The sequence below is a fragment of the Bombina bombina genome, chromosome 1, assembly GCF_027579735.1.
Source record: "Bombina bombina isolate aBomBom1 chromosome 1, aBomBom1.pri, whole genome shotgun sequence".
NCBI classification, from domain to species: Eukaryota; Metazoa; Chordata; class Amphibia; order Anura; family Bombinatoridae; genus Bombina; species Bombina bombina.
The window spans coordinates 1218242146-1218268294 of NC_069499.1; the positions used below are offsets into that span (position 1 = coordinate 1218242146).

General features: G+C 40.3%; 1 protein-coding gene across 1 annotated transcript in view; it reads left to right on the plus strand.

Annotated features, from left to right (window-relative positions):
* The window catches only part of BBS2 (Bardet-Biedl syndrome 2), a 134455-nt gene extending 111224 nt beyond the window's left edge, over nt 1-23231 (plus strand). Inside the window, exons 16-18 of the mRNA XM_053700300.1 lie at nt 20969-21081; nt 21306-21454; nt 22017-23231. Coding sequence (XP_053556275.1) covers nt 20969-21081; nt 21306-21454; nt 22017-22123 — 369 coding nt within the window. The 3' untranslated portion in view covers nt 22124-23231. The remainder of the gene's footprint in view (nt 1-20968; nt 21082-21305; nt 21455-22016) is intronic.
* Nucleotides 23232-26149: the final 2918 nt, after the last annotated feature.

Consider the following 26149-nt stretch of genomic DNA (forward strand, 5'->3'; position numbering starts at 1 on the left):
ATGGACATAGTACCATTTGCGCGCCTGCATCTCAGACCGCTGCAATTGTGCATGCTAAGTCAGTGGAATGGGGATTACTCAGATTTGTCCCCTCTGCTAAATCTGGATCAAGAGACCAGAGATTCTCTTCTATGGTGGCTTTCTCGGCCCCATCTGTCCAAGGGGATGACCTTTCGCAGGCCAGATTGGACGATTGTAACAACAGACGCCAGCCTTCTAGGTTGGGGCGCAGTCTGGAATTCCCTGAAGGCTCAGGGATTATGGACTCAGGAGGAGAAACTCCTCCCAATAAATATTCTGGAGTTAAGAGCAATATTCAATGCTCTTCTAGCTTGGCCTCAGTTAGCAACTCTGAGGTTCATCAGATTTCAGTCGGACAACATCACGACTGTGGCTTACATCAACCATCTAGGGGGAACCAGAAGTTCTCTAGCGATGTTGGAAGTCTCAAAGATAATTCGCTGGGCAGAGTCTCACTCTTGCCACCTGTCAGCGATCTACATCCCAGGCGTGGAGAACTGGGAGGCGGATTTTCTAAGTCGCCAGACTTTTCATCCGGGGGAGTGGGAACTTCATCCGGAGGTCTTCGCTCAACTGATTCTTCATTGGGGCAAACCAGATCTGGATCTCATGGCGTCTCGACAGAACGCCAAGCTTCCTTGTTACGGATCCAGGTCCAGGGACCCGGGAGCGGTGCTGATAGATGCTCTGACAGCCCCTTGGGTCTTCAACATGGCTTATGTGTTTCCTCCATTTCCGATGCTTCCTCGACTGATTGCCAAGATCAGACAAGAGAGGGCATCAGTGATTCTGATAGCGCCTGCGTGGCCACGCAGGACCTGGTATGCAGACCTAGTGGACATGTCGTCCTGTCCACCGTGGTCTCTGCCTCTGAGGCAGGACTTTCTAATTCAGGGTCCTTTCAACCATCCAAATCTAATTTCTCTGAGGCTGACTGCATGGAGATTGAACGCTTGATTCTATCAAAGCGTGGCTTCTCGGAGTCGGTTATTGATACCTTAATACAGGCTAGGAAACCTGTTACCAGAAGAATTTACCATAAGATATGGCGTAAATATTTATATTGGTGCGAATCCAAGAGTTACTCATGGAGTAAGGTTAGGATTCCTAGGATATTGTCTTTTCTACAAGAAGGTTTAGAAAAGGGCTTATCTGCTAGTTCGTTAAAGGGACAGATTTCTGCTCTGTCTATTCTTCTACACAAACGTCTGGCAGAAGTTCCAGACGTTCAGGCTTTTTGTCAGGCTTTGGCTAGGATTAAGCCTGCGTTTAAGACTGTTGCGCCGCCGTGGAGCTTAAACTTAGTTCTTAACGTTCTTCAAGGCGTTCCATTTGAACCCCTTCATTCCATTGATATCAAGCTGTTATCTTGGAAAGTTCTATTTTTGGTGGCTATTTCCTCGGCTCGAAGAGTCTCTGAGTTATCTGCCTTACATTGTGATCCTCCTTATCTGATTTTTCATTCAGACAAGGTAGTTCTGCGTACTAAACCTGGGTTTTTACCTAAGGTAGTTTCTAACAGGAATATCAATCAAGAGATTGTTGTTCCATCATTGTGTCCTAACCCTTCTTCTAAGAAGGAACGACTTTTGCATAATCTGGACGTAGTCCGTGCCCTGAAGTTCTATTTGCAGGCAACTAAAGATTTTCGTCAAACTTCTTCCCTGTTTGTCGTTTACTCTGGACAGAGGAGAGGTCAAAAGGCTTCGGCTACCTCTCTCTCTTTTTGGCTTCGTAGCATAATACGTTTAGCCTATGAGACTGCTGGACAGCAGCCTCCTGAAAGAATTACAGCTCATTCTACTAGAGCTGTGGCTTCCACCTGGGCCTTTAAAAATGAGGCCTCTGTTGAACAGATTTGCAAGGCTGCAACTTGGTCTTCACTTCACACTTTTTCAAAATTTTACAAATTTGACACTTTTGCTTCTTCGGAGGCTATTTTTTGGAGAAAGGTGCTTCAGGCAGTGGTTCCTTCCGTTTAAGATTCCTGCCTTGTCCCTCCCTTCATCCGTGTACTTTAGCTTTGGTATTGGTATCCCATAAGTAATGGATGACCCGTGGACTGACTACACTTAACAAGAGAAAACATAATTTATGCTTACCTGATAAATTTATTTCTCTTGTAGTGTAGTCAGTCCATGGCCCGCCCTGTCTTTTAAGGCAGATCTAAATTTTAATTAAACTCCAGTCACCACTGCACCCTATGGTTTCTCCTTTCTCGTCTGGTTTTGGTCGAATGACTGGATATGACACGTGAGGGGAGGAGCTATATAGCAGCTCTGCTTGGGTGATCCTCTTGCAACTTCCTGTTGGGGAAGAGATATAATCCCATAAGTAATGGATGACCCGTGGACTGACTACACTACAAGAGAAATAAATTTATCAGGTAAGCATAAATTATGTTTTCTTGACTATAGCACAGACCTCCTGATATTGGGAGCTGTACCCAGTCACAAAATAGACTCCCTGTGTTTGTGAACGATTTGTCTGTGGACAACGTTCAGCTATTAGTGTCTGTCTATCAATGGCATTTACCTCTTTTTTGGCCCTTTCTATATCTCTCTTTAAGTATTTCCTCTCACGTAATCTCCTCTCCAAGTCACCAGCAACCACCCCATAATCTACTGGGCTACTATCAGTAGCACAAGGTAAATCAGAGATTATGGAGAATAAACATCTGAAGTACATGAGAGACAAATTTGATTATGACACAGAATCTGTATATATATGGAATAAGAAAAAAAGAAATGAATTTAGGCGAACTCAACCACAGTCTAAAAATAATAAAAATAAGAACAAAAAGGGTAGAAGGAACAGGAGGGGGTAGCAAGACAGTCACATTTTCTGACACAGATACTGATTATTCCTCAGACGACAGCAAGGTTGTGAATGATTCACAAAGTACACCAACCAATGATAATATGATAGTACAAGGAGTTACCATTGGTGCTACGGGGGGTGCACCTTTGCAGCCTACTGAGGAAAGTACCAACAGCACCATTATGAATGTGGCAGCTAAACCGAGAACACAGACTAATACACAGACACAGGTACATCACTCCAACAGCTCACAGCAGCCTCCTAATATTCCAATACTAATTGATGCCCGACAAACAGATATTGAACAGGTTTTTCCATTAGCTCAGGCCAAAACAGGGGAGGGAACGAGTCAGTCCAAAACTCAAAATCAGGAGAGATACCAGCTAAGAACAAGCCGCCCACAGAGCAAATACAAATGAACAATATAATCAATTTGTCTAGTTTAACACTGACCAATGAACAAGAATATGTATTGGGTTTGGGCTTGGGCTTTGCACCATCAGTTGACTTTAATGTCTTTCAAACTTTGCTAGACGTTAATAGATTGGTAAGAAATCTCACTCTTAAAAAACATTTTGGCAATTCTGATACTATGCTAGATTGTTCTGTTACCCAGACTCATCCTCCAATAGTATCTAGTCACACTCTTGATTTCTCCGAATCTTGTGATGTCATTTCATTACAAATGTTGGAGTCTGAAACGGCTATTGGGTCTGATGGAGCGGATCCCAAACCCAAATACAAGAGTAAGTCCAATTTCTATCCACTGCAGTCAAGAGGTCCTATTATAGAAACTTTTCATGCAAGAGTAGAAAATGATTTAGTGGCCTTAAAGCAATCAATAAGACAGAGGGACACCAAAAAGAAATTCAATCTCACTAGGTCTCAGAGAGAGACATTGGCGTCACTGGAACACAATACCACACTAGTAATACGCCAAGCAGATAAGGGCGGTTCCGTTGTAGTGATGGACAGGCAAATGTATATCTCTGAGGCCTATAGACAATTGAACCACGAACATGATTTTGTTAAACTTTCCAGAGATCCTACAAGTGTGTTCAGAGGTGAATTGATGGATTTGTTGGATGATGGGATACATGAGGGCCATTTGGACCCACAAACTGTGGAATATTTACTAGTTGAGTTTCCAAAAAACCCCTGGTTCCATCATCTACCAAAAGTTCATAAGACCTTGACTAATGTCCAAGGCAGACCTATAATAAGTGGTATCGATTCACTTCTGGAACATACATCGGAATGGTTGGATGCTATACTACAACCGCTAGTTGTTACACTTCACTCCCACATACGAGATACAAAACATCTTCTAAACATAATACAAGACATTAAATGGGATGAAAAAAGTACATGGTTAACTGTGGATGCGGTGTCTTTGTATTCATCCATACCGCATGAGAGAGGTTTGGAAGCTCTAGAATTCTTTTTGTCACATTTTACTAACTATGACTTAAGATTTCAGAAATTTGTAGTCAGACTAGCAAGGTTTCTTTTGACCCATAATTTCTTTCGTTTTGAGGGGGATTTCTTTCTCCAAAGATGTGGTACGGCCATGGGTGCTAAATTCGCACCATCATATGCCAACTTGTACTTAGGGTGGTGGGAGATGGCACACATCTTTGGAAATGGAAATCCCTTCAGACATTTCATTGGAACATATAAACGTTTCATTGATGACTTGTTATTTGTGTGGTACGGACCAGAGGAAACAATTTCACAGTTTGTGGGATTTCTAAACAATAATGATGTGGGCCTGCGGTTCACATTTGAATATGACAAATCTTCTATTAATTTTTTGGATGTGACCCTAATAGGGAACAGTGATGGTACTATAGACTCTACTGTTTACAGGAAGCCTATCTCGGGAAATACTCTTCTCCACGCCGCGAGCAGCCACCCAGATCACGTAAGATATGCAGTGGCTAAGGGCCAGTTTACGAGACTTAAACGTAACTGTAGTAGCCCAGTAGATTATGGGGTGGCTGCTGGTGACTTGGAGAGGAGATTACGTGAGAGGAAATACTTAAAGAGAGATATAGAAAGGGCCAAAAAAAGAGGTAAATGCCATTGATAGACAGACACTAATAGCTGAACGTTGTCCACAGACAAATCGTTCACAAACACAGGGAGTCTATTTTGTGACTGGGTACAGCTCCCAATATCAGGAGGTCTGTGCTATAGTCAAGAAACATTTCTCTATTTTATCTGCAGACGATGGACTACAAGAAGTGGTAAAAAATGGGTTGAAATGTTCATACCGCAAAAGCTGTACTTTGGGATCCAGGTTAGCACCCACACAACTCAGGTCATTGAGCAACCCTAATAGCTCTTGGCTGAAACATCTGGGTATGTTCAGATGTGGACATAGGAAGTGCAGGCCTTGTGAATTTGTACAAATAACATCCAAATTTAAATCCTATGTAACTGGAGAAACATTTGACATTCAATCATGTTTGAATTGTACATCTGAGCGAGTGGTGTACCTGTTGGAGTGTACTTTATGCCACATTCAATATGTGGGGCTCACGGGGAGAGACATTAATACCAGGATTAGAGAGCATTTGTCCACACTCACACTAGGTAAAGCTGCCACTCCTTTGGTTCAACATTTTGCTAGGAAACATGATAAGAAGGTGAACTCTTTGAAGTGGTGTGCTATTGAGCAGATTAGACCACCTAAGAGAGGGGGAGATCTAGACAAACTGCTAGCTAAGCGGGAGATGTATTGGATCTTTAGACTGGGAACACGTATTCCCAAAGGTCTAAATTCAAAATATGACCTTATTAATTATTGGGAATAATTGATCTGAATACCAGTACATCTCCCTCGCTTTATGTTTTTTATCTCTCTCTCTCCCCCTTCACCTCTTTGATTTGTCTCTTCTTCTATTCCTATTTATCCCCTTACAGTCAGACAATATCTATATATGATTTGACCGATATCTAGATGTGACTTTGAATTTACAACATGTAAATATTTACTAAATGTTTATAATTGTTATGAAATAACCAATAGTCTTACCAATTAGTTTAGCATATATTTTCATATTAGCGACCGAATTTGGTTTACTTTTGGTATCTTAGTTTCATGACACATTGTATTTGTTTTTCAATTAACATACATGTTGATTAATTTCAGGGAATATATGTACAATAGAAGAGTCTTGGATAATTTATACAGAAGATGGACATTACACCATTCCAATACTTATATATGTAGGTTAACTTACAAGAAACAGGTACTGATTTATATATGTATATATGCACTTGGCTAAACTGATTAAATCTTAAGTTAAAGGCCTTAATAGTAAAAAGCATATGTTTAATGTTTATTGAACATTATATTATACTATTGAGAAATGTAGGTCTATGATAATGTATAATAGGCTCCAGTATAGTAAGTCCAGTATTAGTTTGTTTGTTATATATCACAATATATGAGTCCTTGAGTCCTAACTATATATATACCATATAAACCACAAAAACTCTGCTATGTCTCTTTAAATCTGCATAAAAGAAATCGTATATTGTACTGAACAAAAGGTCTAACCATCTGTGAATATACTAAATATTCCCACTTTATGACAACCAAAGGTTTTTAAATTTAAACATTTGCTTTATTTGATAACCATTCTTAACTTATGTTAAGTACTAAACCTATTTACAATCTGATTATTGTATGAAATGTCAGTATCCTAAGTGTTAATTAGGCTAGTAGGCGTACTTGTTGTTTTTAAAACTTTTTTGACCAATCAAATTTTAATTTGTTCTTTAAAAGAGAGGGGAGTGGACCCAGCACCTATGGCTATGACTACGGCAACAGCCGAAACGCGTAAGCCAGTCTAGGTGTGAGCCTACTCTGCCTACTTGAGCTTGTGCTTTTTCCATGTATTTTAAATTTCCTAATAAAATTGTTTTGTTTTTTAAATGGACTGTCCGCACCTCTTGTATTTTGATATCTTTTCTAATAACCTCAATAAAAACGTATTAAAAAACAAACAAAAATAACCCACTGCTTTTATATTGGTACATAGATAATCCTGTTGTATGGGTTTTTCAACAGCTTATTTATTTCCCCTTTTCTTTAAAATAAAATGATGCAACATTTTAAACTGTCTGGTTTGAAAAAAAACTATATTTCTGGTCCTGGTGTACCAGGAAGCTATTTTTAGTGCCTCTCTGTGTTGCAGCAGTAATTTGAGCGTGGCAGTTGCGGTCACATGACCGGCTTTACTTCATAACGTTTCTGAGGAAAAAGTTGTTTTTCTCCATGTCTTAATTGGTAGCGGGTAAGGCACCTCAGTAATTGAGGTGTGGGGTTACCTGAGGGGTATTTTTTAAGTTTATTTGATGTTTTATTAAAAAAAAATTCTTATCTTTTCTCACATAATATTAGCTGGGAATCAATCCTAATTTGGGATTGGGAAGTGTATTCCTTGGCTTATTTTAATTAAATATTAACATTTTTGAAACTTATCTGTACAAGTTTATTTACTGTTTTACAACATGTTTGATATGGAGCAAGAGCCTGCTCTCATGAATTCATATACAGTAACGCTCAGAGGTGTAAATAGGGGCGCTATCACTAGAATAAATGTATAAGAAAGGTACGGTATACAGTGTAATCAAATATATAAACTAATATGCACAACAGACCATAAAAGAAAGCAAAAAATGGTTAATTCTGTACTATAGAGTACATATAACTGATACCATACATATAGAGTCCAAGTAGTTTCATGTGTGGAATAATATTCTCTAAGTCCCGTGTTTCTTACACCCAGAGGAGAGTTTCACCGGACAACTCTGAAGATCCGGTCTGTCTAGTTTGCACTACGTTGCAGTGCTGTACTAAATGTGAGTGTATAACATCCACTATCTGCCATTTGATTTACTCTGCAGAATGACGCTATGTGGTGCCTTCTCTATCTTTTTTAGAATTCTCATGAATTCATGCTTATTATGTTTAGATGCACAAACTGCAGCTCCTATGCAATTTTGTTCTTTATATGTCAAGAAAACCTTGCAAAATAAAGGTAACATTTTTGAGCCTAATGTCTCTCAGGATGATGCTGTTAAAATAATACCTCAGCTTTCTCCTGCTACGTCCCAAGCCTCAATGGTGTCACATGCAGTGCCCTGCGGTTCCTCTTTAACTCCTAGTGGAGTTTATTTAAAAGCAGAAATTGCTGCCCAGGTATCTTCAGCGGTTTCTGCGGCATTAGCTGCCATTCCCAGATTACAGGGAAAACGCAAGAGGAAATCTAGAAATTCAGAAAGTAAGGTGCCTGTCCTCAGTTCTGCTTCTCACGTTGCCCTTTCTCATAAGTCTGATGAGGAAGATACATCAGGACTTTCTAAGGATGAAATTTCAGATTCGGGCAGTATAATTCCTTCTTCTGAGACTGAGGTGGTATCCTTCAGATTTAAGCTTGAACACCTTTGTGTATTGTTAAAGGAGGTTTTAGCTACTTTAGATGACTCTGATACCCCTGTCGTTGTCACTCCTAAGAAATCTAGTAAACTTAATAGTTTCTTTGATGAACCTTCCACTTCGGAAGTTTTTCCTGTGCTGGACCGTGCTAGGGAGATTATCTCACAGGAATGGGAAAAACCAGGGGTGTCTTTTTCCCTGTCTCCCATTTTTAAGAAAATGTTTCCTGTCGAGGACTCTATTAAAGACCCTTGGTATACTGTACCCAAAGTTAAAGGAGCCATTTCCACTCTGGCTAAGAGAACCACTATTCCTATTGAGGATAGCTGCTCTTTTAAGGATCCGATGGACAAGAAGCTGGAGGCTTATTTAAAAAAGATGTATGTTCATCAAGGTCTCCAATGGCAACCTGCGGTGTGTATTGCCACTGTGACTAGTGCGGCATCTTATTGGTTCTACGCCTTGTCTGATTCTCTTCAAGTAGAGACTTCCTTGGATGAAATTCAGGATAGGATTAAAGCTCTTAAGTTGGCCAATTCCTTTATTGCAAATTCCATTTTACAGGTTGTTAGACTAGGAGCTAAAACTTATAGTTTGGCTGTCCTAGCCCGCAGGGCGTTATGGTTGAAATCCTGGTCTGCGGTCTGGTCTGGTCTGGCGATTCCTTACAAGGGCAGAACCTTGTTTGGACCTGGTTTGGCAGAAAAAATATCTCTGATATTACGGGTGGAAAAGGGTCTTTTCTACCTCAAAATAAGAAGAATAGGCCTAAAGGACGTCAGAGTAATTTTCGTTCCTTTCATAACTTTAGAGGAAAGCCTTCCCCTTCTTCTTCCAAGCAGGAACAATCCAAGTCTTCTTGGAAATCCAATCAGTCTTGGAACAAGGGGAAACAATCAAAGAAACCTGCAGCTGATTCCAAATCAGCATGAAGGGTTTGCCCCCGATCCAGGATCGTATCAGGTGGGGGGCAGACTTTCTGTTTTCTCAAGCCTGGATACAGGATGTCCCAGATCCCTGGACTGTGGACATAGAATCCCAGGGTTACAAATTTGAATTCAAGACTTTTCCTCCCAGAGGCAGATTCCATCTCTCAAGGTTATCTGCAGACTAGATAAAGAGAGAGGCGTTCTTGAATCTTTCCTCCCTGGGAGTGATAGTACCAGTTCCAGTGCAGGAACAGGGTCTCGGGTTCTACTCCAACCTATTTGTGGTTCCCAAAAAAGAGGGAACTTTCCATCCCATTCTAGACTTGAAGTGTCTAAACAAGTTTCTCAAAGTTCCATCCTTCAAGAAGGAGACTATACGCTCTATTCTTCCTTTAGTACAAGCTCCCTTTCCCCTGCTACAAGAGTAGTGTTCTTAGGGACCATAATAGATTCTCTATTGATGAAGATATTTCTGACAGAGGTCAGGAAAAACAAAATAATTTCCTCTTGCCTCTCTCTTCAGGCTACTGCTTATCCTTCAGTGGCTCAATGTATGGGGGTAATCGGTCTGATGGTGGCTTCCATGGACTTCATTTATTTTGCTTGATTCCATTTGAGAGCTCTCCAGTTGTGCATGCTCAGACAATGGAATGGCGACCATGCGGATCTATCTCAGAGAATAGAGTTAGATCAGTCGTCAAGGGACTCTCTCCCGTGGTGGATTTCTCAGGAACATCTGTCTCAGGGAATATGCTTTTGTATACCTTCCTGGGTGATCGTGACCATGGACGCCAGCCTGCTGGGCTGGGGAGCAGTCTGGAACTCGTTAAAAGCTTAGGGCCTTTGGACTCGAGAGGAGTCTGCTCTTCCCATTAACACCTTGGAGTTGAGGGTGATTTACAATGCTCTGTTGGCTTGGCCTCAGTTATCCTCAGCCCAGTTTATCAGGTTCCAGTCATACAACATAACCTCTGTGGCTTACATCAATCACTCGGAGTTCCTTAGACATGAAGGAGATTACTCGGATTCTTCAGTGGGTAGAGACCCACAATTGCTGTCTATCTGCCATCCACATTCCAGGAGTAGACAACTGGGAAGCAGATTTTCTGAGCAGACAGACTTTTCATCCCGGGGAGTGGGAACTCCATTCGGAAGTGTTTTCCATCTTAGTCCTCAAATGGGGGGTGCCGGAGTTAGATCTGATGGCGTTCCGTCAGAGTGTCTAATAGCCCCTGCGTGGCCTCGCAGGATCTGGTTTGCAGACCTAGTGGAGATGTCATCTCTCCCACCTTGGAAACTACCTCTTAGAAAGGACCTCCTGATTCAGGGTCTCTTCCTTCATCCAAATCTCGTTTCTCTGAAGCTGACTGCTTGGAGATTGAACGCTTAATTCTGTCTAAGTGTGGTTTTTCTGAGTCGGTCATTGAGACCATGATTCAGGCTTGCAAGCCTGTTACTAGAAATATTTACCATAAGATATGGCGTAAATATCTTTATTGGTGTGAATCCAAGGGCTACTCTTGGAGTAGAATTAGAATTCCTAGAATTTTATCTTTTCTTCAGGAAGACCTGGAGAAGGGATTGTTAGTCAGTACCCTGAAGGGTTAGATTTCTGCTTTATCAGTTTTACTACATAAACATTTGGCGGATGTGCCAGATGTGCGATCTTTTTGTCAGGTCTTGGTCAAAATCAGGCCTGTCTTTAAGTTTGTTGCTCCTCCTTGGAGCATTAACCTTGTTCTTAAATTTTTACAGCTGGCTCAGTTTGAGCCGTTGCATTCCATAGACATTAAGTTGTTATCTTGACAGGTTTTGTTTCTTGTTGCTAACTCTTCTGCTCAAACTAGATTATGTTTAATTTTTTTATTTAGATATTTTTATTTTCTGTAATGTTAGATTTTTTATTTCTTGTAATCTTAGATTAATTTAATCTTAGTTTTTTTATTTTTAAGTCATGTTAGCTTTTTTATTTGAATTGTTTGTAACTTAGTATTTTTTAATTTAGTTAATTGGGGTTAATTTAGGGGGTGTTAGGTTAGGGGGCTTAGCAATTTAGTTATTTGCGTTGTGTGGGTTTGGCGATTTAGGGGTTAATAGTTTTAATAGTATTATTGCGTTGTGTGGGTTTGGCGGATTAGGGGTTAATAGATTTATAAAGTTTGTTGCGATGTGGCTTAATGGCGGATTAGGGGTTAATACTTTTACTAGGTAGATCGCGATGTGGGTGAATGGCGGATTAGGGGTTAATAGTTTAATTAGGCATATTGCGTTGTGGGGGGTTGTCGGTTTATGGTTTAATACTTTTATTATAAGTTGCGATGTGGGTTTGATGGTGGATATAGGGGTTTTACGTGTTGGGTTTATTTTTGGGAGACAGGTTAGACTTTTACTGTAGTTTTTTTTTTTTCTTTCTTAGACGCTGGCAGTTTCTAAAGTGGTGTAAGTCACTGGCGACTCTAGAAATGTGCATTTACGCTCATTTCTGTACATAGCTAGTTTATCTTACTTACGGCACTACATGAACTGCCGGTGGGGTTTATGTAATACCCTGATGTGCGAGGTGAAATTACGGGTGGGGCGGGTTTCAGTGCTTCTTATCTCAATACGTTTTGTCTGTACTCTACACAAACTTTTCTCAGGAGTGGTGGAGTTCTTGCTACTCCAAGACCAGAAGGGGTTTAAAGGGAAATTAAACTGCTGTTCACAGCTACAAAATAATAGTAACTGCTTACTATGTTATTGCATTTCATCCTGTTCCTGCAACTCTTTACAAATCAGTTATCTTGTTTTAATAGATTAAAGGTGCCTGATACTGAAGCTCCGCCTCTTTGAACTGGGGGCTGCCATCTTGGTGCTCAGGTAGTCTCACAGCCTGTGACAGAAGCAGTGCACACTCACAGATCAATAATATTGCCCACTTTTTTCTTTTTTCACAGCTGTCTTATGTGCTTCAGGTTAGTGTGCATGCTACATCATGTGAACCTTACATTTTTACATTTTGTACACAGTTTTACAGTTACACAAAGTATATATTAAACAACTCAACAATAATATAGAGCAATGGAACCACAGCAAACAATGTAAAGCTCCTGCTTTGTATCATGCACCCTACATGAAGTACTTTATACAGCTATAAACAAATTAGGCAATATTACTGATCTGTGAGTGTTCACAGCTTATGTCACAGGCTGTGAAAATACCTCAGCTCCAAGATGGCAGCCCCAAGTACAAAGAAGCGAAGCTTCAGTATCTGGCACCTTTAAAAGGGACATTGTTTTGTATATTATCCATTTATATAGCCCATCTGGGGGTGTTTTTGTAAAAATGTATAGTTTTGTTTATTTTTAAATAACATTGTGCTGATTTTCAGACTCCTAACCAAGCTCCAAAGTTTTAGAAGCATACTGATGTATACAGACTTCAGATTGCTTCTGTTTGAATAATGGGTCTTTTCATAATGGGTCTTTTCATATGCTCTCTGACCCTTTCAGTGGATGTCCCAGCCTAACCTCATCAAAAGTTTTAAATCGGGAGCTTCTAAGTAAGTTTTTAAAAGGTTTTATACTGGAGTTTTAGATCAGTATCTGTGAATTGTATTCTTTATAGTAGTGTCTATTACATGCAGTTAATGAAAATTGGTGCATACTGTCCTTGAGCTGCAGGAACAAGATAGAATGCAATGAGTACTATTCTAGGGTAGTTTGTGCCCACAAAAAAGCCACACACTCCACCTATCTTGCTATTGCAAGCAAATCCTAACTTTGCTTAGTCTGTCAATCACAATTCTGTACCACATTGCCATGTTTACTTGTTGCATGTTATAGTAATAGTGCTACTCACACCTTCTATGCTGACATAAACAATTGAACATTTGAGTTATTAAACATTTACAGCATATCTATATGAATTACGAATATATTAAAATTAATCACATGTTTGTGTTCCCTGTGTCATTGTGCTAATGATCTCAATATATTAAGCAAATATGACCTAAGCAATCTTGTCCTGTGTAGTACAGAGAAGGCAGATCTTCACTAAATGAAAATATCGAGACTTAATCCCAACATAGTATGTCTAATGTATGCATTATATGCTGGGCAAGAAATCAATAAAAACAATACATCATTTTCTTTTATCAGATGGTTAGAGTTCACACGTTATGACTTATGGGTCCTGACCACTAGGAGGAGGCAAAAGATACCCCTGCACACCAGAATTTTAAATCCCTCCTACTTCCCATGATCCTCTGTTATCGCCATACAATGAAAGATCTTTTCTCAGTGAGAAATGTCACAGTCATCCCAGGTGTAATGTGGACTTGTCTTCCAATCCCCTGGTTTACAATGAGCTGCTCCTTGTGGGATCCACAACCCTCTCCAGGTGAAACAGAACGTAATGAATACATACATATATGTTTTCAAATGAATAAAAAGTTGTAGCATATAAATATAAAATCACCTGGTAAAATACTAAAAAATAATCTAACTTTTAGTAACTAAATGACAGGGCCTAGCCTTGTCTACTCCAGAAACAAGTCTAGATTATCTTCTCCAAATAAGGCAAGTAATAATTGTTGTTAGAAAACAATTGCAGCACATCACTAAATGACTAGAGACCTTTCTTGCCTGCTTCTTAAAGGATATGTTAATCAGTATGCCAAAATTATGATTTTGTTTAAAGAGTGGAATTACTGTTGGGAGAATATTCTTTAAACTTGATTTTAGTCTCAAAACAAAGTACCAAATTTGACAGCAAAGTGTTATATAAATAGTTTTTCTTCTACAAGATACCACGAGTCCACGGATTCATCCTTTACTTGTGGGATATTATCCTCCTGCTAACAGGAAGTGGCAAAGAGCACCACAGCAGAGCTGTCTATATAGCTCCTCCCTTGACTCCACCCCCCAGTCATTCTCTTTGCCTACACTAAGTAATAGGGCAAAGTGAAAGAGGTGATAAAATTATAGTTTTTATTTTCTTCAAGCAAGACCTTTTTATTTTAAATGGTACCGGTGAGTGCTATTTTTTCCCAAGCAGCAGATGGATGAAGATTTCTGCCTGGAGACTGATGATCTTAGCAGTTGTCACTAAGATCCAGAGAAGTTCCCACAGAATGGCTGAGGAGTACTTAAGAAACTTCAGTGTGAGGAACGTTTTTCATGCTACAAGCATTGAGGTATGTTCAGTAATTTTTTTCTGGAGAGACTGTGTTATTTCAGAATTGGCTGACAGTATTCCCATAAGGGAAGGGGTAAGCAGTAATCTTAATGTGAAAGAGAAGGGTATTACTGGGACCTGTATGTTGGGCTGAAAAAATGGTTGACACTGATGGCATAATGTTTGTTGGGCAAACTATTTTATGTTTGGAGGACAATTAACGTTTTTTTTTCTTTTGTGTGAAGCAAACATTTTTATTATTATGGCAATGGAGGGTGCACATGGCTTATTTTAGACCTGGGTATATTGAAACCCACATGACTAGGTTTTAGACAGCTTTGTAGCGGTTTCTTTGCAAGGCTGTGAGACATCAATGTAGATGGGCCTATTTTCGCGCCTCAGTTGCGCACTTGAATTCCCCATGCAAGCTCCAGCTCCGGTGGGCCTCAAAGGAAGGATTGGGCCTAATCGAAGTGTTAAACTGGTTTTACAGACCCCTGAGGGCAGGTAGGCGCCACAGGGTTTTTTTTTTTGTTAATCATAACGTTTTTTTGAATAACGTTTTTGTCATTAAGGGTTAAGTATTCCTTTCCTGGTAGTGCAATCTTAGCTGGCAAGATAAGACACGTATATACTAAAATTGGGATAATTTTATCATTTTAAAGCAGTTTTGGAAAATTTGTACGCTTTTTTTCTCTTAAAGGCGCAGTACAGTTTTTCAGATTGTTATTTTTTTCACTAAATAAAGTGTTTTCAAGCCTGTTTGTGGTCATTACTAGCCTGTTTTAACATGTCTGACATTGAGGAAAGCCAATGTTCCATGTGTTTAGAAGCCATTGTGGAACCCCCACTTCAAATGTGTCCCTCATGTACGGAAAGGGCCTTACATTGCAAAGAACATATTTTAGCTGATAAAATTATGTCTCAGGATGATTCTCAGTCAGAAGAGAATCAGGTTATGCCATCTGCTTCTCCCCAAGTGTCACAACCTTTAACGCCCGCCCAAGCGACGCCAAATACTTCTAGTGCGTCTAATTCTTTCACCCTGCAAGATATGGCTGCAGTTATGTCTACTACCCTTACAGAGGTATTATTTAAACTGCCAGGTTTACAGGGTAAGCGCAGCAGGTCAGGTATTAGAGTAAATGCTGAGCCCTCTGACGTGTTATTGGCCATATCCGATGTACCCTCACAGTGTTCTGATTTGGGGGTGGGGGAATTGTTGTCTGAGGGAGAGCTTTCGGATTCAGGAAAGATGTTGCCTCAAACAGACTCAGATGTGACGGCCTTTAAGTTTAAGCTTGAACACCTCCGCTTGTTACTCAGGGAGGTCTTAGCGACTCTGGATGATTGTGACCCTATTGTCATTCCACCAGAGAAACTGTGTAAAATTGATAAATATCTACACTAATGTTTTTCCAGTCCCTAGAAGAATTTCGGACATTGTTACTAAGGGATGGGATAGACCAGGCATTCCGTTCTCTCCCCCTCCTACTTTTAAGAAAATGTTTCCCATATCTGACACCATTCGGGATTTGTGGCAGACGGTCCCTAAGGTGGAGGTAGCTATTTCTACCCTGGCTAGGCATACAACTATACCTATTGAGGACAGTTTCAAAGATCCTATGGATAAAAAATTAGAGGGGCTTCTAAAGAAATTGTTTATTCATCAGGGTTTTCTTCTACGACCTATAGCGTACATTGTTCTAGTAACTACTGCAGTAGCTTTTTGGTTTGAGGCTCTAGAGGAGTCTCTTAAGGTTGAGACCCCATTAGATGATATTTTAGATAGAATTAAGGCTCTCAAGCTAGCTAATTCTTTTATTACAGATGCCGCTTTCCAAATGGCTAAATTAGCGGCAAAGAATGCAGGCTTTTCCATTTTAGCACGTAGAGCGTTATGGCTTAAGTCTTGGTCTGCTGATGTGTCATCTAAATCCAAGCTTTTAGCTATTCCCTTTAAGGGTAAGACCCTATTCGGGCCTGAACTAAAGGAGATCATTTCTGACATTACTGGACAAGACGGTTAAAATGAGGACCAAACAGAATAATTTTCGTTCCTTTCGAAACTTTAAAGGCGGTCCCTCTACTCCCTCATCCGCCTCCAAGCAGGAGGGGAACTTTGCTCAATCGAAGTCAGTCTGGAGACCTAACCAGACCTGGAATAAAGGTAAACAAGCCAAGAAGCCCGCTGCTGCTACTAAGACAGCATGAAGGGACCAGATCTAGTAGGGGGCAGACTTTCTCTCTTCGCTCGGGTTTGGGCAAGAGATGTTCAGGATTCCTGGGCATTAGAAATTGTGACCCAGGGGTATCGTCTATAATTCAAGGATTCTCTCCCAAGAGGGAGATTTCATCTTTCACGTTTGTCTGTAGACCAGACAAAAAGAGAGGCGTTCTTACGCTGTGTAGAAGACCTATATACCATGGGTGTAATCTGCCCAGTTCCAAAATTAGAACAAGGGCAGGGGTTTTACTCCAATCTGTTCGTGGTTCCCAGAAAAGAGGGAACCTTCAGACCGATTTTAGATCTCAAAAGTCGAAACAAATTTCTCAGAGTCCCATCGTTCAAGATGGAGTCTATACGAACAATTTTACCAATGATCCAGGAGGGTCAATATATGACCACCGTGGATTTGAAGGATACGTATCTTCACATTCCTATCCACAAAAATCATCACCAGTTCCTCAGGTTCGCCTTCCTGGACAAACATTACCAGTTTGTGGCCCTTCCTTTCGGGTTGGCCACAGCTCCCAGAATCTTCACAAAGGTGCTAGGGTCCCTTCTGGCGGATCTAAGGCCGCGGGGCATAGCAGTGGCCCCCTATCTGGACGATATTTTGATTCAGACGTCAACTTACCATCTAGCCAAATCTCACACGGACATCGTGTTGGCTTTTCTAAGAACTCACGGGTGGAAGGTGAACATAAAAAAGAGTTCACTAGTTCCTCTGATAAGAGTTCCATTCCTAGGAACTCTGATAGACTCGGTAGACATGAAAAGTTTTCTGACTGAGGTCAGAAAATCAAAGATCTTAACTACTTGCCGAGCACTTCATTCCATTCCTCGGCCATCAGTGGCGCAGTGTATGGAGGTCATTGGGTTAATAGTAGCGGCAATGGACATTAGTTCCGTTTGCTCGCTTACATCTCAGACCACTGCAGCTGTGCATGCTCAGACAGTGGAATGGGGATTTTGCAGGATTTATCTCTGCGGATAAATCTGGATCTAGAGACCAGAGACTCTCTTCATTGGTGGTTGTCACAGGATCATCTGTCCCAGGGAATGTGCTTCCGCAGGCCAGCATGGGTCATAGTGACGACGGACGCCAGCCTCTTGGGCTGGGGTGCAGTCTGGAATTCCCTGAAGGCTCAGGGTGTATGGACTCAGGAGGAGTCCTTACTACCAATAAATATTCTGGAACTGAGAGCGATATTCAACGTGCTTCAAGCGTGGCCTCAGCTGGCTTCGGCCAAATTCATAAGATTCCAGTTGGACAATATCACGACTGTAGCATATATCAATCATCAAGGGGGAACAAAGAGTTCTCTAGCGATGATAAATGTTTCCAAAATAATTCGATGGGCAGAGACTCACTCTTGCCATCTATCAGCAATATATATCCCAGGAGTGGAGAACTGTGAAGCGGATTTTCTAAGTTGTCAGACTTTTTTCATCCGGGGGAGTGGGAGCTCCATCCGGAGGTGTTTGCACACCGGAATTGGATCTGATGGCATCTCGTCAGAATGCCAAACTTCCTTGTTACGGGTCCAGATCAAGGGATCCTCAAACAGTACTGATAGATACTCTAGCAGTACCTTGGTCGTTCAACCTGGCTTATGTGTTTCCTCCTTTTCCTCTCCTACCTCGTCTGATTGCCAGAATCAAACAGGAGAGGGCTTCGGTAATCTTGATAGCGCCTTCGTGGCCACGCAGGACTTGGTATGCAGATCTGGTGGAACTGTCATCTCTGCCACCGTGGAAACTGCCACTGAGACAGGACCTTCTCATTCAGGGTCCCTTCCAACATCCAAATCTAATTTCTCTGCAACTGACTGCCTGGAGATTGAACGCTTGATTTTATCTAAGCGGGGATTCTCTGAGTCGGTCATTGATACCTTGATTCAGGCTCGAAAGCCTGTCACTAGGAAAATTTACCATAAGATATGGCGTAAATATCTTTATTGGTGCGAATCCAAAGGCTACTCATGGAGTAAGATCAGTATGCCTAGGATTTTGTCCTTTCTCCAAGAAGGATTGGAGAAGGGGTTATCAGCTAGTTTCTTAAAGGGACAGATTTCTGCTTTGTCAGTCTTACTACACAAGCGTCTGGCAGATGTCCCAGACGTTCAGTCGTTTTGTCAGGCTTTGGTTAGAATTAAGCATGTGTTTAAACTTGCTGCTCCGCCATGGAGTTTGAATTTAGTTCTTAATGTTCTTCAAGGGGTTCCGTTTGAACCCACGCATTCCATAGATATTAAACTTCTATCTTGGAAAGTTCTGTTTTTAGTTGCTATCTCTTCTGCTCGAAGAGTTTCTGAGCTATCTGTGTTACAATGCGACTCGCCTTATCTTATATTCCATTCTGATAAGGTGGTTTTGCGCACTAAACCTGGATTCCTTCCTAAGGTTGTTTCAAATAGGAATATTAATCAGGAAATTGTTGTTCCTTCTCTGTGTCCTAATCCTTCTTCTAAGAAGGAGCGTCTGTTACATAACTTGGACGTGGTTCATGCCTTGAAGTTTTACTTGCAAGCAACCAAGGATTTCCGTCAAACATCTTCTCTATTTGTTGTCTATTCTGGAAAGCGTAGGGGTCAAAAAGCTACGGCTCTTTCTTTTTGGTTGAAAAGCATCATCCGTTTGGCATACGAGACTGCTGAACAGCAGCCTCCTGAAAAAATTACAGCTCATTCTACTAGAGTGGTGGCTTCCACATGGGCTTTTAAAAACGATGCTTCTGTTGAACAGATTTGTAAGGCTGCGACTTGGTCTTCCCTTCATACCTTTTCCAAATTTTACAAATTTGATACTTACTGAGGCTATTTTTGGGAGAAAAGTTCTTCAAGCAGTGGTGCCTTCTGTTTAGGTATCTGTCTTGTTCCTCCCGTTCATCCGTGTTCTGTAGCTTAGGTATTGTATCCCACAAGTAAAGGATGAATCCGTGGACTCGTCGTATCTTGTAGAAAAAAAGGAAATTTATGCTTACCTGATAAATTGATTTTTCTACAATACGACGAGTCCATGGCCCTCCCTGTCAATTTAAGACAGATTATATTATTTTTTTGTTTAAAACTTTAGTCACCCCTGCACCTTTTAGTTTCCCATTTTTCTTCCTATACCTTCGGTCGAATGACTGGGGGGTGGAGTCAAGGGAGGATCTATATAGACAGCTCTGCTGTGGTGCTCATTGCCACTTCCTGAAAGCAGGAGGAAAATATCCCACAAGTAAAGGATGAATCCGTGGACTCGTCGTATCGTAGAAGAAATCAATTTATCAGGTAAGCATAAATTTCCTTTTTGCACAATTTAGTATGATCACAGAGAAGTAGTAATCCGTTAATGAAAATGTCATATTTTCTATCTATCTCCGTCTTAATATTTCTATGAACAGAAACTGTATGGTAAGATAGCAAGTAGTCGTACACAAAACATTTAGTTACATAAATCTGATACAAAAATGTATCATTATAAAGATATTAAACAGGAAAAGTGTATTATTTATGAAGCAACAGCTTGTAATTAGCCTTGTCTAATAAATGTAATAGTTATTGGCACAGGAGGAGTTTTTTATAGAGTATATATGATAGATTCCCAGCCTTAAAATGTACCACTTGCATCTCACACTGGGAACAAAGGCTATGCCACAAACCAAGTCTCAAAATGCAGCTATAGCAAAGATGTATCCACTGCTATCTGTTGGCTATTATATATGGTTTAAAAATAAATATGTCTGTGTACAAAACACATTTTATGATTAATTTCCTTTCAAGGGACGGTCTAGTCAAAATTAAACTTTATTGGTTTAGACAGGGCATGTAATTTTAAACAACTTTCCAATTTACTTTATCATCAAATTTGCTTTGTTCTCTTGGTATTCTTAGTTGAAAGCTAGACCTAGGTAGGTAGGATCATATGCTAATTTCTAAGCCTTGAAGACCGCCTCTTACCTGAATGCATTGATCATTTTTTCACAGCTAGAGGGCGTTAATTCATGTGTGCCATATAGATAAGTGTGCTCACACCCTTGGAGTTACTTATGAGAGGGAACTGATTGGCTAAAATGTAAGTCTGTCAAAAGAACTGAAATAAGGGAGCAGTCTGCAGAGGCTTAAATACAAGGTAATCACAGAGCTAAGAGTATATTAATATAACTGTGTTGGTTATGCAAAACTGGGGAATGGGTAGTAAAGGGATTATCTATCTTTTTAACCAATAACACATTTTGAGTAGACCCTTTAAGACAAAGATTTGCCTCCATTTTGTCTTTCTTATCTTTGGTTTATATACAAAGTGCAATGAAAGATGCCATTGCCATATGTCCATGCTTTCTCTATGTATGAATATAAATGCTTGTGTCCCTGACAGGTTGATGAGTCTCATTCAGTGCATCAAAAAATGACTGCAGACATGGCTGAGCAGTCCAATCTAATCCGCAGCATGCTGGTGCAGGCTGAAGATGCTCGTCTGATGAGGGATATGTAAGTATGTCCCTGTGCTTTTGTAGATTACCATTTAGTCTGTCCCCAAATCCTATTTTAACATTTGAGACACTAATTGGAATGAGCTTGATTATGGGTGATTACAGCTGTGTAGTGGGACTGTCCCAACTGATAAGGAGGGTATCAAATTCAGAGTGTGATATTTGTGTGGGTCCCTGAAAAGAATTGAGAACTTACTTTTACCTATCTTTATACTTAAATAGGAAAAACATGAAGAAGCGATATGCAGAGTTGTATGACCTGAACAAAGATCTGATAAATCGATACAAGATCCGCTGCAACAATCACACGGAACTGTTGAACAATCTAAAATGCGTAAACCAAGCAATTCAGCGGGCAGGACGCTTACGAAGTAAGAAAATGTGTATCTTTATATCTGTGTGTAGGTGCAACCTAAAACACAAGTAAATTAAAAAGAATAATTTACCATAGTAAAGAGGGAAATAATTAAGCAATTAGTACTCCTGCAATCTGAATATAAGGGTTTAAACAAAGTGTGAGTTGAGAGAGAAATGTTTGAATTCAACAAACACACTTAAAAATGACTATGCTAATGATAATCAGGGACTTTATAGAATACAAATGATAATGTGATGCTCCAAAATGAAAAACAGTGGTTTACTTAAATCTTTACTAAGATGTTTGTTTTTGTTGGTGCCCAGTTGGTCATAGATTTGTTGCTTTGTAAATGTTTCAATAAATTACACCCTATACTTTGTAGTCAATTATTTTCATCGCTAATAAGTTTAGATGAAATTACTTTTCCCTTACACACATATCATGCATAATTAATTACTACATTTTATAAACAATGGTAATCACTGTGATATCCCTACCTTACCTTCATAATAACCATGTCTATTATAAAATACTCCGTCTGTGAGGTTTTTAACATTAATTCTTCTTCTTTACAGCCGGGAAACACAAAGTCCAAGTGATCACATCTTGTAGGGATGCAATCCGAAGCAATAACATCAATGCCTTATTCAGGATCATGCGTGTAGGTGCCACACCCTCCTAGCAAAGGACCCAGACTACATGTATGCAGGCTAGAGATATGAAAATAGGCTGGTTGCTGTACACAGAATGATTATTACATAAAGTTTAAGGCTTCCTCCGTAAGCCTTAGATTTGTATTATCCATATGTCTGGAAGAAGCAGAAGGCACCTGGATAACAATACTGATTAGTTTGAAAATAGAATGAATATAATGTCGGTATGTGACGTCTAAACTGGATAAAGGATGCATTTCATAGTAGTTTCAGGTCACGGTAACCAACTGATGTCTATCAGACCAAAAAAGTGTTTGGCTTGGTGTCCATGGGATATGTTTGACTTGTTCCTATCCTTATTGGGACTGCAGTCACTTGAGGACCATATACCCGTCTCTGGTCTTCTACCAGTGTAATCAGACATCCTGTGCCAGGATTGCTGATATACAGTATATGGCTATGAATGGTATGAAACTGTGTCAACAATGAACGCATAGGTACTACCATTTGTAGTGAAATAATGAGTTTCTTCAACATCTGTAATAGACCATTTTTGTAAGAACTATTCCATACAAATGGTGTGTGCCTTTGCTGTATGAGTTAGGTTATGTTTGTATGTATAGGTATACATGTATTTAGTGAATCCTTAATCCAGTTTTTGTTCTTTTACATGGAATCATTATGAAATCATTCTTTTTTTATTAAAGGAACATGAAACCAAAGTTTTTTTCTTTTATGATTTAGATGACATTTTAAATAATTTCCCACCATATTTTATTATCTAATTTGTTTTGTTCTATTTGTATACTTTGTTGAAAAGTATTCCTAGGTAGGCTATGAGGCTGCTGATTTTGGCTGCCCATATATGCCTCTTGCTATTGGTTTTCAGCTAGCTCTCAATAGTGCATTACTGCTCCTTAAACAAAGGATACTAAGGGAATGAAGCAACTTACATAAAAAAGGATATTGGAAAATTGTTGAAAATTGTATGATCTATCTGAAAAATGAAAGAAACATTTTGGGTTTCATGTCCCTTTAAAAAGTTTACTACCATGGGGAGAGATAGATAATGTCTGTAATTTATTAAAGTTTGTGAATATTTTTGTAGCTACATTTTGTAATAAAAAATAGACCAGGCTTGTGATGTCACTTTTTCTATAATTAGGGGGTAAACAAATATTTCTCCAACATAGGTGTGTCCGGTCCACGGCGTCATCCTTACTTGTGGGATATTCTCTTCCCCAACAGGAAATGGCAAAGAGCCCAGCAAAGCTGGTCACATGATCCCTCCTAGGCTCCGCCTACCCCAGTCATTCTCTTTGCTGTTGTACAGGCAACATCTCCACGGAGATGGCTTAGAGTTTTTTAGTGTTTAACTGTAGTTTTTATTATTCAATCAAGAGTTTGTTATTTTAAAATAGTGCTGGTATGTACTATTTACTCTGAAACAGAAAAGAGATGAAGATTTCTGTTTGTATGAGGAAAATGATTTTAGCAACCGTTACTAAAATCCATGGCTGTTCCACACAGGACTGTTGAGAGGAATTAACTTCAGTTGGGGGAACAGTGAGCAGTCTTTTGCTGCTTGAGGTATGACACATTCTAACAAGACGATGTAATGCTGGAAGCTGTCATTTTCCCTATGGGATCCGGTAAGCCATTTTTATTCACACAGTAAATAAGGGCTTCACAAGGGCTTATTAAGACTGTAGACATTTTCTGGGCTAAATCGATCATATTTACACATATTTAGCCTTGAGGAATCATTTAATCTGGGTATTTTTTGTAAAATAATATCGGCAGGCACTGTTTTAGACACTTTATTCTATTGGGGCTTTCCCTAATCATAGTCAGAGCCTCATTTTCGCGCCGGTATGGCGCACTTGTTTTTGAGAACAGCATGACATGCAGCTGCATGTGTGTGGAGCTCTGATACATAGAAAAGTCTTTCTGAAGGCATTATTTGGTATCGTATTCCCCTTTGGGCTTGGTTGGGTCTCAGCAAAGCAGATTCCAGGGACTGTAAAGGGGTTAAATATAAAAACGGCTCCGGTTCCGTTATTTTAAGGGTTAAAGCTTCCAAATTTGGTGTGCAATACTTTTAAGGCTTTAAGACACTGTGGTGAAATTTTGGGGAATTTTGAACAATTCCTTCATACTTTTTCGCAATTGCAGTAATAAAGTGTGTTCAGTTTAAAATTTAAAGTGACAGTAACGGTTTTATTTTAAAACGTTTTTTGTGCTTTGTTATCAAGTTTATGCCTGTTTAACATGTCTGAACTACCAGATAGATTGTGTTCTGACTGTGGGGAAGCCAAGGTTCCTTCTCATTTAAATAGATGTGATTTATGTCATAATAAATTTAGTAAAAATGATGCCCAAGATGATTCCTCAAGTGAGGGGAGTAAGCATGGTACTGCATCATCCCCTCCTTCGTCTACACCAGTTTTGCCCATACAGGAGGCCCCTAGTACATCTAGCGCGCCAATACTCCTTACTATGCAACAATTAACGGCTGTAATGGATAATTCTATCAAAAACATTTTAGCCAATATGCCCACTTGTCAGCGAAAGCGCGACTGCTCTGTTTTAGAAAATACTGAAGAGCATGAGGCCGCTGATGATATTGTTTCTGAAGGGCCCCTACACCAGTCTGAGGGGGCCAGGGAGGTTTTGTCTGAGGGAGAAATTTCAGATTCAGGAAAAATTTCTCAACAAGCTGAACCTGATGTGATTACTTTTAAATTTAAGTTGGAACATCTCCGCGCTCTGCTTAAGGAGGTGTTATCCAATTTGGATGATTGTGATTATCTGGTCATTCCAGAAACACTATGTAAAATGGACAAGTTCCTAGAGGCCCCGGGGCCCCCCGAAGCTTTTCCTATACTCCAGCGGGTGGCGTACATTGTTAATAAAGAATGGGACAGGCCCGGTGTACCTTTCGTACCTCCCCCCATATTTAAAAAATTGTTTCCTATAGTCGACCCCAGAAAGGACTTATGGCAGACAGTCCCCAAGGTCGAGGGGGCGGTTTCTACTCTAAACAAGCGCACCACTATACCCATAGAAGATAGTTGTGCTTTCCAAGATCCTATGGATAAAAAATTAGAAGGTTTGCTAAAAAAGATGTTTGTTCAGCAAGGTTACCTTCTACAACCAATTGCATGCATTGTCCCTGTCACTACAGCCGCGTGTTTCTGGTGCGATGAGCTAGAAAAGGCGATTATTAGTAATTCTTCTTCTTATGAGGAGATTATGGACAGAATTCGTGCTCTTAAATTGGCTAATTCTTTCACCCTAGACGCCACCTTGCAATTGGCTAGGTTAGCGGCGAAAAATTCTGGGTTTGCTATTGTGGCGCGCAGAGCGCTTTGGTTAAAATCTTGGTCAGCGGATGCGTCTTCCAAGAACAAATTGTTTGACATTCCTTTCAAGGGGAAAACACTGTTTGGCCCTGACTTGAAAGAGTTTATCTTTGATATCACTGGGGGCAAGGGCCACGCCCTTCCTCAGTATAGGTCTTTCAAGGCCAAAAATAAACCTAATTTTCGTCCCTTTCGCAGAAACGGACCAGCCCCAAGTGCTACGTCCTCTAAGCAGGAGGGTAATACTTCTCAAGCCAATCCAGCCTGGAGACCAAGGCAAGGCTGGAACAAAGGAAAGCAGGCCAAGAAACCTGCCACTGCTCCCAAGACAGCATGAGATGCGGGCCCCCGATCCGGGACCGGATTTGGTGGGGGGCAGACTCTCTCTCTTCACTCAGGCTTGGGCAAGAGATGTTCTGGATCCTTGGGCGCTAGAAATAGTCTTCCAAGGTTATCTTCTGGAAGTGATTCATCCTGTTCCATTAAAAGAACGAGTTATGGGGTTCTACTCCAATCTGTTCGTAGTTCCCAAAAAAGAGGGAACGTTCAGACCAATCTTAGATCTCAAGATCCTAAACAAGTTTCTCAAGGTTCCATCGTCCAAAATGGAAACCATTCGAAGAATCCTTCCATCCAGAAAGGTCAATTCTTGACCACGGTGGATTTAAAGGATGCGTATCTACATATTCC